The sequence below is a fragment of the Artemia sp. Qi Xiang Cuo genome, chromosome 3 (assembly GCF_049724085.1).
Source record: "Artemia sp. Qi Xiang Cuo chromosome 3, ASM4972408v1, whole genome shotgun sequence".
NCBI classification, from domain to species: Eukaryota; Metazoa; Arthropoda; class Branchiopoda; order Anostraca; family Artemiidae; genus Artemia; species Artemia sp. Qi Xiang Cuo.
The window spans coordinates 33,120,880-33,135,961 of record NC_142796.1 but is presented as its reverse complement, the minus strand read 5'-3'; the positions used below and the strand labels follow the sequence as shown (position 1 = coordinate 33,135,961).

General features: G+C 37.7%; 1 protein-coding gene across 2 annotated transcripts in view; it reads left to right on the top strand.

The window, feature by feature from the left end:
- Positions 1-8,691: 8,691 nt before the first annotated feature.
- TfIIA-L (transcription factor IIA L) overlaps positions 8,692-15,082 on the top strand; it is a 54,942-nt gene continuing 48,551 nt past the window's right edge. For both annotated transcript variants that reach the window (XM_089086888.1, XM_089086887.1), the window contains exon 1: positions 8,692-8,827. In XM_089086888.1, coding sequence (XP_088943014.1) covers positions 8,807-8,827 — 21 coding nt within the window. In that variant the 5' untranslated portion in view covers positions 8,692-8,806. The remainder of the gene's footprint in view (positions 8,828-15,082) is intronic.

Genomic DNA, 15,082 nt, shown 5'->3' with positions numbered 1-15,082 from the left:
TTTATTTATATGGTGAATATTCACTTTGCCAGCAAAACATAGTTGCTCCTCCTGCTTAAACTTGCTTAATGATATCACGTATCTAGCATACATATTGTCCCATTCAAGGCATAGTCTACAGCCTCCAGATATTTCCACAGCCACATTGAGTACTTGTATATCGTTCCTGCTGCTATTGGCTCCATCATTAATCTCCAATAATATAAATGCACCACTCATTTTTCTCTACTAATATCCTGTCAAATAAACTATTCTCTCTGAATTCAATTCTCTTACTAATATGAATTATAAAGAAAACCATTCCTTTTATTCAAATCCTATCACCAATCAAGTTATCGTATATGGAGTAACCTCCGCTCTCTGATTGGCTCCTAAAAAACAGATGTTGACTCAAAAACCAGTCTGATTGAGTTATATAATTATGATCATACTCTCAAAACATGTTTGACCACATTATACCTTGCCAACTTAAAAGAAAAAAAAAAAAAAACTGTGTGAGGGAGTTCTGACTCTCTTTGAAAAGGTGCAGAGGCGTACGCAAATAGCATGGGAATTCCTAGGGGCGTGAGCAAAGTATAAGGTACTAATCTACTTTTATTAGCTCTTTTCAAAGTTGTTAAAGACGAATATAGTTTCAATACAAACAAGTATTTGGATACTGCCTCCTTTCCTAACTGTAAATAAAAACCAAAAGCCTACTGCGTGATTGGCTCTTAACTGAAAACGGATTATATTACAAATATTTTCTTTTCAAGTTCTTACAGCATTGAAAATAAAAATACAATTACAGTGAAAAAAATTCTTGAACTTATGGATCCTTCATCAATTAACATCATTATACATCAAATATTCAATTTTATGTTATTTATACTTTCCAAGATTGTTCAAGACGCATATAGTTTTCAGTAAAGCGCCAATGACGCAGTAGGTTTTAGACTTTTACAGTGAGAGAAGGATTTCATACCCAAACCTTTGTTTGGGGTGATTTTTGTTCGTTTCATGCTTGATTTGCATATTCAATTTAAGTTTCACTCGTTTTAAGATTTATTTATTAATTTACATTAATATCTATTGTATGTTTGTTTGCATTGATTGTTTATTTAATTTCTGTTCGTTTTAAGTTTCATTTGCACTTCAATAGGAAAATATTGTTTTCGTTTTAAGCTTGATTTTCATATTCAATCGAAGCATTACTCGCTTTAAGATCTATTTATTCATTTATATTATCACTTGTTGTATGTTTTTGCTATGATTGTTTATTTAATTTCTGCTCGTTTTGGGTTTTATTTATTCTTTAATAGTAATTTCTGGTCGTTTTGAATTTGAATTTTAAAAGGTATTTGTATCTGCTGAGCTTAAGTGTAAAATGGCCTTTACTTTTCTTTGAAAAACTTATTTTTCGGAAAGATTTTTTTCAATTAATTTTTTTCGGTTTTGATTGCAAAAAATTTCAAGTTTTTAGAAATCCCTTATATTAAAATCAAACTTAAATCAAATATTCATCAAAGTACCAAAAGTGATATCAAAGTAACAATAACAAAGTGAAAAAGTGGGTTTGTGTCAACCTCGGAGTTTTCATTATTTGATGTTTGAACTATTTTTAAGAAAATGGCTATCAAAAAATTTTATCGGATGGGTTTGAGGAAAAAGGGCGTGGGGGGACTAGATTAAGCTTTGGTCTCTTTTGACTCTTTAAAAGTGAACTAGAACTTTCTATTTTCAATCAAATGAGCCTTCTCTGAAGTTTATACGAGTATCCCTTATATAAGAACCATATATATCCACAGAGTATAACTTACAACGCCTGTCCCTAGGCTCTGGGGGGTTGTGTCGACCCTGGAGTTTTAATATCTGATGGCTGAACTATTTTCATCAAAATGGTCACCTGAAATTTTTATCTGATGGGGTTATCCCTCCAATACGCCCAAAGGCATGGAGGGCAGGAGGGGCCCTCAGATCTTTTTTCACCCTGAGAAAATGAACTACAACTTTTAATTTCCATTCTAATGAACCCTCTCTGAAGTTTCTACGAGCATACCTTCCCTAAGAACGAAATATGCCCCCAGAATAAAACTTACAACACCTGCCCCGGCCCTGGGGGGGTGGAAGGGGTTGTGTCGACAAAGGAGTTTTTCTTATCTGACCTTTGAACAATTTTTAACAAAATGACCATACGTAAAGGAGTTTTTGTTATATGATTTTTGAACTATTTTTAAAAAAATGGCTACCTCAAATTTTTATCAGCTGTATTTGAGGAAAAAGGGCTTGGGAGGGGGCCAGTTGCCCTCTGATCACAATTGACTCTTAAAAAGGGCACTGGAACTCTCGATTTCCAATCGAATGAGCCCCCTTTAAAGTTTATACGACGACCCCTTCTATATGAAGTTCCCCTGCGAAAAAAAATAAATGGAGTGTGGGGGGAGGCTAGCTGCCCTCCAATCAGTTTCGACTCTTAAAAAATGAATTATAACTTTCAATCTCCAATCAAATGAGCCCTCTATGAAGTTTATACGAGCATCCCTTCCATAACAACCATATATGCCCCCAAGACATAACTTACAACGCCCACCCCCGGGCCCTGGGGTCTGTGTCGACACCGGAGTTTTTTCGTTATCAGAACTTTGAACTATTTTAACAAATTGTCTATCACAAATTTTTTATCTGATGCATTTAGGGCGTGGAGGAGGGGGGGGCTAGGTGCCGTCCTATCTGTTTTGACTCTTAAAAAATAAAAAAGAACTTTCAATTTCAAATCAAATGAGCCCTCTTCAAATTTAATACAAGCAGCCCTTCCATAATAACTATATATGTCCCTAGAACATTACTCATAATGCATGCCTCCGGGCCCTGGTGGGTTCCGTCGACACAGGAATTTTTCTTATCTGACCTTTGAACTATTTTTAATTAAATAGCTATTATAAAATTTTTATCGGATGGTCTTGGGGAAAAAAGGATGTGCAGGGGGGGGTTAGTTGCCCTCGGATATCTTTTGACTCTTAAAAATTGAACTAGAACTTTGAATTTCCAATCAAATGAATCCCCTGTGAAGTTTATACGAGCATCCCTTTCATAAAAACCATCTACGCCCCTAGGACAACACTTACAACACCTATTCCCCCGGCTCTGGGGGGAGTTTTTGTTATCTAATTTTTGAACAATTTCCAAGACATTGGCTTTCTCAAAATTTGTAGCAGACGGGTTTGGTGAAAAAAGATCGTGGGAAGGGGGCTAGTTTAACTCTCTCGATTCTTAAAATGTAAACTAGAACTTTCAATATTCAATCAAATAAGCCCTCTATGAAGTTTATACAAGCACCCCCTTCATAATAATCATACATACCCTTAGGGCATAACTTAGAACGCCTTCCCCTGTGCCCTGGGGGGTTGTATTGACACCAGACTTTTTCTTATCTGACCTTTGAACTATTTTAACAAAATGTTTATCTCTAAATTTTCATCAGATGGATTTTGAAAAAGAAGGTGAGGGGGGAGGGGCTAGCTGCCCTCGGATCTCTTTTGACTATTAAAAAGTGATCTCGAACTTTCAATGTCCAATCAAATGAGCCCTCTCTGAAGTTTATACGAGCATCCCTTTCATACGAACAATATATGTCCCAGGGCATAACTTACAAAACCTGCCCCCAGGCCTCGGACGGTTGAGAAGACACCTGAGTTTTTTTATCTGCATTTTGAGCAATTTTTAACTTAATGGCTATCTCAAAATTTTTATTGGATGCATTTGGGGGAAAAGGGGCTTGAGGGGGGGGGGCTAGTTGCCCTCCAATCTCTTTTGACTCTAAAAAACTGAACTAGAACTTTCAATTTACAATCAAATGAGCCATTTCTGAATTTTTAACGAGCATTCCTTCCGTAAGAACCATATTTGCCCCCAGGGCATAACTTATAACCTTTGCCCCTGAAGACTGTGGGGGGAGTGTACTGCTCAAATATATAATTTCCAGAACTTTCAACAACGTTGAACAAAATGGCTATATCAAAATTTTGATTGGATGTGTTTGAGGCAATGGTGGGTGTGGAAGGGGTGTCAGTTGCCTTAAAATCACTTTCAACTATTAAAAAGGGAACTAGCCATTTAAATTTCCAATCGAATGAGCCCTTTCTGAAGTTTCTATGAGAACGTTGTCAATACAATACCTTATATGCCTCCTGGGAATAACTAAAAACCTTTGCGCTGAGGGCTGTGGGGGATTCGTCATCCTCAAAGACCTAATTTCCATAACTTAAAACTACGTTTAATAAAATGGCTATGTCAAAATTTTGATTGGATGTGTTTGGGGAAAAGGTTCCTATCGAATGAGCCTTTTTAAAAGTTTCCACGACAACTCTTTCTATAAAAAAAAAACTTTATATGCCCCCAGAATATAGCCTAAAACCCTTTCCCTGAGGGCTGTGGAAAAGTTTCCTCCTCAAAAACAAAATTTCTATCTGGGAATCGAATACGCTGAACAAAATGGCTACTTCAAAATTTTGAGTGGAGGTGTTTGGGGGAATAGGGGGCGTGGGGGGGGGGGGGGGGACGGGGCTATTTGCCCTCCAATCACTTTCGACTATTAAAAAGGGAACTAGCCCTTTCAATTTCCAATCGAATGAGCCTTTTTTGAAGTTTCTACGACAACGCCTTCTATAAAAACCTTATATGCCCCCAGGGCATAGCTTAAAACCCTTGCCCTGACGGTTGTGAGGGAGTTTCCTCCTCAAAAACATATTTTCTATCTGGAAATCAACTATGCTGAAAAAAATGGCTATCTCAAAATTTTGATAGGATGTGTTTGGGGGAATGATTGGTGTGGGGGGGGGCTATTTGCCCTCTAATCACTTTTGACTATTAAAAAGGGCACTAGAACTCTCGATTTCCAATCGAATGAGCCCCCTTTGAAGTTTCTACGACTACCCCTTCCATTTGAAGTGCCTCTGGGAAAAAAAATATTGAATAATAATAAAACATTGGAGCCTTATGGCCTTTACGGCTGCATTTTTATTGGATGCATTTGGGAAAAAAGGGTTTGGGGGGGGGGGGGAAGCTGGTTACCCTCCAATATCTTTTGACGCTTAAAAAGTGAACTAGAACTTTCAATTTCCAATCAAATGAACCCTCTCTGAAGTTTATACGAGCATTCCTTCCATAAGAACCATATGTGCCCACAGGGTATAACTTATAACCCTTACCCCTGAAGACTGTGGGGGGAGTGTCCTGCTCAAACATATAATTTCCAGAACTTTCATCTACGTTGAACAAAATGGCTATATCAAGATTTTGATTGGATGTGTTTGGGGAAATGGTGGGCGTGGAAGGGGTTTCAGTTGCCTTAGAATCACTTTCGAATATTAAAAAGAGAACTAGTCATTTAAATTTCCTATCGAATTTTCTATTGAAGAAATTCCTATTTCTTCAATTTCGAATTCCTATTGAAGTTTCTGCGACAATATTATCTGTACATAACCCTACAATACCCCTGGGCATAACTTATAACTCCTTCACTGAAGGCTGTGGTGGAGCTGTCATCCTCCTATATCTAATTTCTAGAACTGAAAACTACGTTTAATAAAATGGCTGTTTCCAAAATTTTATTGGATGTGTTTGGGGAAAAGGTGGGCGTGGGAGGGGGGGCTAGTGCCCTCCAATAACTTTCGGCTATTAAAAAGGGCACTAGCCCTTTGAAATTCATATCGAATGAGCCTTTTTTTAAGTTCCTAGGACAACGCCTTCTATAAAAACCTTATATGGCCGCAGGGTATAAATTAAAACCCTTGCCCTGAGGGTTGTGGGGGAGTGTCCTCCTCAAAACATATTTTCTATCTGGAAATCCACTACGCCGAACAAAATAGCTATCTCAAAATTTTGATTGGATGTGTTTGGATAAATGATTCGCGTGGGGTGGGGGGCTAGCTGCCCTCCAATCACTTTCGACTATTAAAAACGGCACTAACCCTTTGAATTTCCAATCGATTGAGTTTTTTTCTGAAGTTTCTACGACAACGCCTTCTATAAAAACCTTATATGCCCCCCGGGCATAAATAAAACCCTTGCCCTGAGAGCTGTGGGGGCGTGTCCTCCTCAAAAATATACTTTCTATCTGAAAATCAACTACGCAGAACAAAACGTCTATCTCAAAATTTTGATTGGATGTGTTTTGGGGGATGATGGGCATGGGGGGGCTATTTGCCCTCCAATCCCCTTCGACTGTTAAAAAGGGCACTAGCCCTTTGAATTTCCAATCGAATGAGCCTGTTTTGAAGTTTCTACGACAACGCCTTCTATAAAAACCTTATTTGCTCCCAGGGCATAACTAAAAACCCTTGCCCTGAGGGTTGTGGGGGAGTGTCCTCCTCAAAAACATATTTTCTATTTGTAAATCAACCACACGGAACAAAAGGGCTATCTCAAAATTTTGATTGGATTTGTTTTGGGGAATGATGGGCGTGGGGGTGGCTAGTTGCCCTCCATTGACTTCTGACTATTAAAAAGGGCACTAGAGCTCTCGATTTCCAATCGAATGAGCCCCCTTTGAAGTTTCTACGACAACCCCTTCCATATATGAAGTGCCTCTGGGGAAAAAATAAATAAGTAAATAATAATAATAAAACATTGGAGCCGTATGGCCTTTACTATAGGCAACGCTATAGCGTTGCCTCTGATTTTGCATCGTACAAATCTATCCAATCTATCCTCTTAGCTCATGACACTTTCCTCAAAGGTGTTGAGCAGATCTGAGCTGTTTTGTGAAAATTTTCGATGCAAATCCGAAAATAATCATTTTCTTGTCTCATTGGCCGTAAGTAAATCCCCCATGAGTTCCAAGCCAATCGGTAAAAAAAATATGCTTACTTATCTAATAAAACATTGAAAAAAGAAGGAGAGTGCTTGCAGGCGCATCGTCAGTTAACGTTTATGCGTTTGATTTTCAGTTGACATGGTCATTTTTCTGTGAACCAATTCTACTAGAATCAGTAAATTTGTTATTGTGAGTAATCCGTGATCTGAATAGGCATCGAGCCACTTTCGAGGCCTTAGGATTTGAATAGTCTAGGAATGAAAATTCTAGAATGATTCCGATTCAAATAAGGTTCCGTCTATCTACGTTTTTGCTAAAAACTAGTGAGGGCAGTGTTGGAGAGGCCACAGCACAACTGAATCCGCTCATACAAATGGAATTTTACACCACACTAGAAAATAAATACAAAAGAATATCATATATTATACTTTTTCTGCGGGAACATCACATCAACAAAACCCCCACAATAAATAAATCAATGAATCAAAGCTCAATTTGTTATTGTGAGTAATCCGTGATCTGAATTGGCATCGAGCCACTTTTGAATCTTTGGGATTTAAGTTTAGGAATGAAAATCTCAGAATGATTCCGATTCAAATAAGGTGCCGTCTATCTACGTTTTTGCTAAAAACTAGTGAGGGCAGTGTTGGAGTGACCACAGCACAACTGAATCCACTCATACAAATGGAAGCTTCTTGCATGAATGTTATTCAAACCCGGAACACAACCCGCAAAATAGTTGCTGATGGGTTAGGGGACTGGGACTGGGTATTTTAGAGGTAACTGGATGATTGGAAAAAAACAAAACACTTTGGTTTTTTAGTCCTCTACACCGAAAAACCGTGCCGATTTCCAACTAAATGCTTACCTATTTTCGTCAATATGTTTAACTTTCTTCTAATTATCTGGTAGTCAAGGAAGCGGGGTATGGAAGGACCATAGAAACTATTTGTGCTTTCAATCATGCCTGGTTTTGCAATATTTAGGGCCCTAACCCCTAGGCTAGGCTATTTTCCAGTAAAGGCACAGTTCTGTTTTATTTGTCAGTGATTTTGGGTAAAATTGTTAACTATATATTTTTTTATTAGATACCAAGAAAGACTATAAAGGTACGGGGGTAGCAAAACAGAAAAGGTATTGAATACCGTCTGATTAGGCTTGGTCTTTAAAAGGAACAATAGATCTCTCACTTTCGATTAAATTCAGTCGTTTATAATTATAAGACCACTCGCTGGAAGAGGAGTTATGTTGAACATTCACGCCCAACACTACCTTGTTGACTGAAGGAGAAAGTGAGGGGACTAAGTGTTAAGAGGCGTTTTAACAACAAAACGCCAAGTGATTCAACCAATTGGAAACTCATTTTCCTGTTATGTGTTGAAAAAATATTTTCCTGCAATTTTCATTGGCTGATTTGCTTTCTGTTTTGTCAGCAAAATACAGAATAAAAAGTGGCTTTAGTTACGACTTTTCCAGGGAATAGACTTTTCTATGAATTCTTCATCTACTCATCATTTTCAATTAAAATGACAAGTCGCTGTAAAACTGAGCTATTAAAAATCTTGAAAATTTTAACTATAACATTACTGAGTCACAGTTAACTTGATACTATTTCTAATTTTTAGAGCACCTTGAATTGTGATTCTTCATAAATTCCTCCAGTGGTGACACTGTGGGTTCGAGCTCTGGCTGGTATTACTGAACCCAGAGTTCAAACTTAACTGTTGAGCAACACACTGCAGGGCCGATGCAGAGATCGTAGCAGTTACGAAGCGCCGTTAATCAAATAGATACATGCATACAAATTTGATTCTTCACAAAGTTTATCGCATTTTTCATAACCATTCCAGAATTTGTGAAAGTTTATTGTTATAGGTAGCGCCATGATAGTTTCATGGGCTCCATTCATTAATGAGGAAGAAATTAAATACACAAGGAAATCTAGCAAAACTGATTGAAGGATATTGAAATCATCCCATAGAGTTGTGTTTATAGTTCTAACATATTTAGGAAATGGTCACTATCAATCCTGTTGTAAGTTAAATCCATATATATATTCTGATCTGATGAGCTCAAGGCCGCCCCACAAATCATTAGGCTATAAGCTGGAAATGGATAGAGTAGGCTAAATATTATAATATAAAATAGAGTAAATATGTAGTGTTATGCCACTTCTGAAGGAAATATGGGTAAATGGTAAAATTCTACTTTAGCTACTTTTGGCTATCTTGGAATGGGGTTAGGTTAGGAAAATGAAACTTTCAGGGATGGGGCAAGCTAAAATATGGGTCAATATTTACCAAATCATATTATTGAGTTTCAAATAAAGTGAATATACCATTCAATGTCGTTTTTTATGCTGATTATGAATATAACAATCATTTCTATCAGAAATGAATTTTACCCCCCCCCCCTATATATGCCAATTCAGGGTATATATTTCTACATTACGGGGGGGGGGGGGTCAAATTTTATTTCTGATGTAAATGGGAGATAAGTTTAAACTTTACCCCACCCCTCCTAATGTAGAAATATATACCCTGAATTGGCATATATAGGGGGGAGGGGGGCTAAAATTCATTTACGATAGAAATGTTTGTTATAGGCCATTCGTAATCAGCATAAAAAAAGGCATCAAATGGTGTATTCCCTTTATTCCTAACTCAATAATATGATTTGGTAAATATTGACCAAAGTAGGCCTATGTCCTGGGAAGGTATTTTAAAGTACCTACCTCTACTTCTTCTCTCTCTAGAGGGTCCTGAAATTTGCCTACATGACAAGTCTGTACCCATTGAAATTTTGACAAAACTTTAACTTAGGCTAATTTTAAGTTATCAATTTCTTTTTCTCTGGCTTTAGCTCTGAAAATGCAATTTCAGTTATTTGAGCAGAATTTTAAGCCATGTCCATGTTTTATTTCAAAAATTTATGATATGTATTTGCATATTTTAAAACCTGATAAATTGGGTGTGAGCAAAGTTGTGAAGCTGAAAACCATTTTGCTGTACTTCCTTTAAGCAGAAGAGCTATTAAAGGTCAACAAAGGTCAAGACCCTCTAGAGGGAGTAGGAGTAGAGGTAGATACTTCAAAATACCTTCCTGGGACATACTTTAGCTTGTAGACCCAGCCCTGAAAGTTTCATTTTCCTAACCTAACCCCTTTCCAAGATAGTCAGAAGTTGCTAAAGTGGAATTTTACCAGGTAAATTTGGGGCAGTTTATGTTAATGACCCATGAATAAGGTGAACATGCTACTTGATATCTTTTTTATGCTCTTTCCAAACATAATAGGGTAAAAAACCAGTATCCAATTGAGCAAAATTATGTAAAACTAAAACCCTCACACCTTGTTAACAAAGAAGAATTGTATATCTCAGAGAAAAGCTTAAAATCGAAGCTATACATCAATATGGTTATTATTAAAATTGTTTGAGATCAAACACTTGAAATGATTAGTTTATTGACTTACCTATATAAGCCTCTTTTTGGAAATGCCAACTGTCCTATTTTGATATATAAATCCTTTTAGTGTTTCAGTTTTATTCACATATTAACAGAAAGCTGATTTTCTTCTGATTCTAGAAATGTAACTTATTGCTTGATAGCCTATTTATTCTATAGCCTAAATCACTAATATTAAATATAATGTTTCTTAAAATCTCTCTTTAAAAATTTCTTTTCAGTTGCTTGTCAAAACAGAGACCACATTTTTAATTTATGCTGACAGATTATTGGTTAAAATTTGACCCAGAAGGTAGGCTCTTGTTACTGCCCTCACATTGCATCATGCTGTAGTAAAATAGGGGGGTCCAAAAACCCATTGCTATTTTTCCAGAATGCCAAAGAAAAGTGGTCTTTTCCAAAAAGAGAGCTTTTACCCTAATCACTTTAGCCTCCTTAGAAATTGAATTTTAAGCCCATTACATACTCTCTAAGATGATACCTTATTTTTGGCAATATAAAGGGGTTACAAACAACTTCCTTATATGCCAAATAATTGTAGTTAAAACTTTTCATCTGCAGCTTCACTATGGTTTACCACCTTCCCCCATTATGTGCAAGTAAATAGCCCAAATTATGTATTTCCCATGTGTTTTCTGGTTTTTGATGTTGTCAAAGTTGATTCAACTTATGGGTAAACTGGTTTAAACAAAAGTGATGGTAACAGCAGTATATATGTGGCTTATCTAAATAAGAGATAAAGGTATCATATTTCACAATCTTTAAAAGACTCAAAATTTAATTTTCAAGTAAAGCAGCGCTCACAAGCATGTCTAGCCAGAACTCAATGTCTAGGCAATGGCCATTCACAAGCAAAATTCAGTGCTTAGCTAAAACTACAAATTTAGTTTCAAATTGTCATTTCTAGCCAATCAAGAGAGCTTATGCACTCAAAACTTTCAAAATATCAATCCCTATTTTTACTGTCAGAAGATAATGGTTGAGATGAGCAAAACAATTGCCTTAGTGTGCTTCACTATTATGTCTAGTGTTGCATATTTGCCTAAAATGAAAAAAAATCAATTAATGAGAAAACAAAAATTAAATTTCAGTTTAAAAATATAAACAAAAATGATGAAAATAGTGGAACTTGACACATTCTGATTGGCTGTAATCAAAATCCTAGACATTTAGTTCTAGAGTCTGGAACTCAATGTCTAGCCAAGTGCCTTGTCTAGCATGTCTAGCTAAGCCCCAAATTTTACTGGTGAACAGTCATTGCCTAGACATTGAATTCATTGAACACTTGTTTAGACATTGGATTCTAGCTAGACAAGCTTGTGCATGCTGCTTAAAGCAATTATAATGTTCAGAAAAAGCATAAAAAAGGCATTGAGTGGTAAGCTATGTTCATCTTATTTGTAGGGCAGTAATATACAATATGCCCCAAATGTACTGAAATATGTTGGTAATTTTTAGTTTACAACATAATTTAGTTAGGATAAAAGTGATTACATCAATTGATGCCTTTTCTTATGCTCTTTCATAGTTTAATAATAACTTTTGTGGCAAATCTCATTTTGAGCCCACACTTTACACAAAATACAAGAAAGAGGGTTGTGACTGTGTTTTCTGCCCAGTGACAAGCCTTCCAACTAGGAGAGTGCTAGGATAGATGCAATTTAACCCCACTTGGTAATGGTAACAACCATTCTTCTGTGGTTTAGAGTATATACCACTGCACAATGTCAATTTCTGATAGAGACCATCAGCATCATAGCCCAACTCTTATATATACATACATATTAAGTGCAATTGAATAAATTTAACAAATTCTGCAGGCAGAACTTTTAAACACTGTGAAAAGTGACCAGTCTGTTCAGAAAAAATTTGTGAAAAAAAGGATACATTAATACTGACCAAATAATGCCACCAAAACAGCCAACTCATAATATGGACGCAACACCTAGAGGGGGTTCAAAAAGAATTCATATCAGCCCCAAAAAAGGATGTGATAAGTGTTTGGCGTGTGAGACGGATCTTGATGATGACTCTTCTGCAATTCTCTGCGATGGATGTGAGAAGTGGATATGTATTGACTGTATGGATATGCCTGAGCCCAAATATGTATTGATCACAACAATCTCTTGATGGGTCAAGTTTGGATAAAATGTCCAATCTGTAAACACTCCGGTACAACTCCAAGCAGTTCTAGTCAGAACCCTAGCATCGAAAGTATTGTTGAAGCTGCAATAAACAATATGAAGAGCAACATCATTGACAAAATCCCGTCCCAGGCTGTTATACAAGATATTGTGCAGTCCTCAGTAAGAAACCTTGAAACTACATTGAAAGCTGAAATTTCTAAGTCAATCAGTGATATTAAAGCACAGGTGTCCGCTCTTGAACATCAGGCTGCCGATAAATGCTCAATCTCTGATGTGCGTGCTGAGATTCAGACCCTTGTTCAACAAGAGACTGCTAGCATAAAAAATGATTTTTCTCAATATCTTGACTGTGAGGTCCAGCACCTTTTTGCTGAAGAGCGGGATAGGCAGCGCAGAGCTCTTAATATAGTTGTGTATGGTATCCCATCACAACCTGACTAACAGCTCTACATCCAGTCGTACCTCAGCCAGAAGTATAAACTTCAGGACATATGTATTACAAATGTGAGAAGACCACCCACCCCTGCAAACCCACAGTGTGCAAGTGCGCGCCCGCCTCCTATCCTCTTCTCTGTACCAAGTTTTGACATCAAAAGGACAATCATCAACCGTTCTTGTGAACTCCACAAAGACATTCAGTTTTGTGGTGATGCTTCAAAGGCAGAGTGTAACAAATGTAAAGCTCTTATAGATGAGGTAAAGAGGCGGAAAAACGCTGGCGAAACAGATCTCATCATCTTCAAAGGACAGATAGTGTCGAAAAACGTAGCTGTTCATTGCGGTTGGAAAACTCCAAAGCCAGCCTCAAACCAGTCCGCAATGGAAATCTAATAGTTTGTCCCTCACCTGTAAATAGCCCTGTTTCCTTGCAGTTATCTTCTTTGTTTCATAATACTTCAAGTGTTGATATAAGCATATCCTCTACAGAAAATGAACTTAGTCAATTACATAGTGAACTTTTCTTGTCATGTGATAGCTCGAGTAATTCGTGTTTTGTAAGTGCCGTTTCTAAACTTACTTCCATGCCACTTGTGTCTATCGCAGTTGCAGCTCCTGGACCTCTGCTGCTAGACGGCATGTCACAAAAGTCTCGGAAAAATAACACCCTACGTGTCATCTCGAGCAATGTTGACTCTCTTACAAACAAGCTTCTGGAAACCCAAGTGCTCTTAAAAGAAGAGGCAGCAGATATTGCTGGTTTGGTGGAGATTCTGCCAAAGTATACTGCAGTTCCTTCTACTGAGAGTTTGCTGCAGATATCTGGATTTCAGTGCTTCACTAATCTAGGACAGCCAAACTGCAGAAGAGCAGTTGGTGTCTACGTCAGAGAAGGCTTCCAGGTTAGTGTTACCAACCTTCCTATTTTTAATGTACCTTGGGTTGAAAGTGTATGGCTTGATATTAATCTTCATGACAAAAATGTCTGTATTGGGTGTATTTACAGAAGCCCTAGCGCACCCACTCTTGAAGAATGTGAATCATCACTTGAAAAAATTATTGATGGAATGGCTTCCTTGGTATCACAAACGGTTGCATCTGATTTGATAATAATTGGCGATTTTAATTTCCCCTTGGTTGAGTGGGTGGATGGACTTGGTCATCCGGCATCTGGCGATGGGGATTCACCGTTTGTGTCCTGTTTATCTGACAATTTCCTTCACCAAACTGTTGAAAAACCCACAAGGCACGGTGGTGACCAGAACCCTTCCTTGTTGAATCTTGTAATTCTGAGTGACCCAGACTCTCTCATCAGAAATGAATTTCTTCCTCTAGTTGGTAACAGTGACCACTCAGTTATCCTCTCTGTGCTGTCTATGAATAGTCGTCTTCAAACTAACTTGCGCCCTCAAACTTTTATTGACTATCATGAAATACAGCAGGAATTGGTATCAATTAATTGGTCAGAGCTCATTACTTCTGATATCAACACTTCATGGCTGAATGTCAAGGAAACTCTCCTGTCAACAGAAAAGAAGCACTCCCGTGTTATTTATCAAAGACAACCAAAAACACTTCCGTTTCTCACAAAGGATATAAAAAGGACTATCAATAGGAAAGCCAGAGCTTGGAAAAGGTACAAAAAGAAAAAAACACAGGAAAATTGGCTAAGGTATGCAAAGGCTTGGAATCTCATCTTGGACTCAGTTAGGAAACTGAAGTCTGAATATGAGGAGAAGCTTGCCACTGATATCAAGCCAAACCCCAAATCCTTCTGGAGGCATGTTTCTGCTAAAAGTCCTAACCGTCACACCATTCCTGGCCTCAAACATAGCAGGGTAACGCACTCGTTGCTGATAGATAAAGCTAATTTACTAAATGTCCAGTTTGCCTCCGCTTTCACCACCTGGTCTTGTCCAACCATCCCTGCAGCACCATCACATTCTGTATCTACCCCAATGCCTAGCCTGTTAGTTACTGAAGAAATGGTCTTATCTAGCCTCAATAAACTCAATGTCAACAAGTCCAAAGGACCTGGCAGGTTACACCCAAGGCTTCTTCAAGAGTGTAGAAATGTCCTCGCTTTTCCTCTGTGCAGACTCTTCCAGCTGTCCCTAAAAAACGGAGAGCTACCTACAGATTAGAAAACGTCATATGTCTTGCCAATCCACAAAAAAGGCCCCAAGGATTGTGCTGAAAATTACCGTCCCATCAGCAATACTTCTGCAGTTGTAAAGGT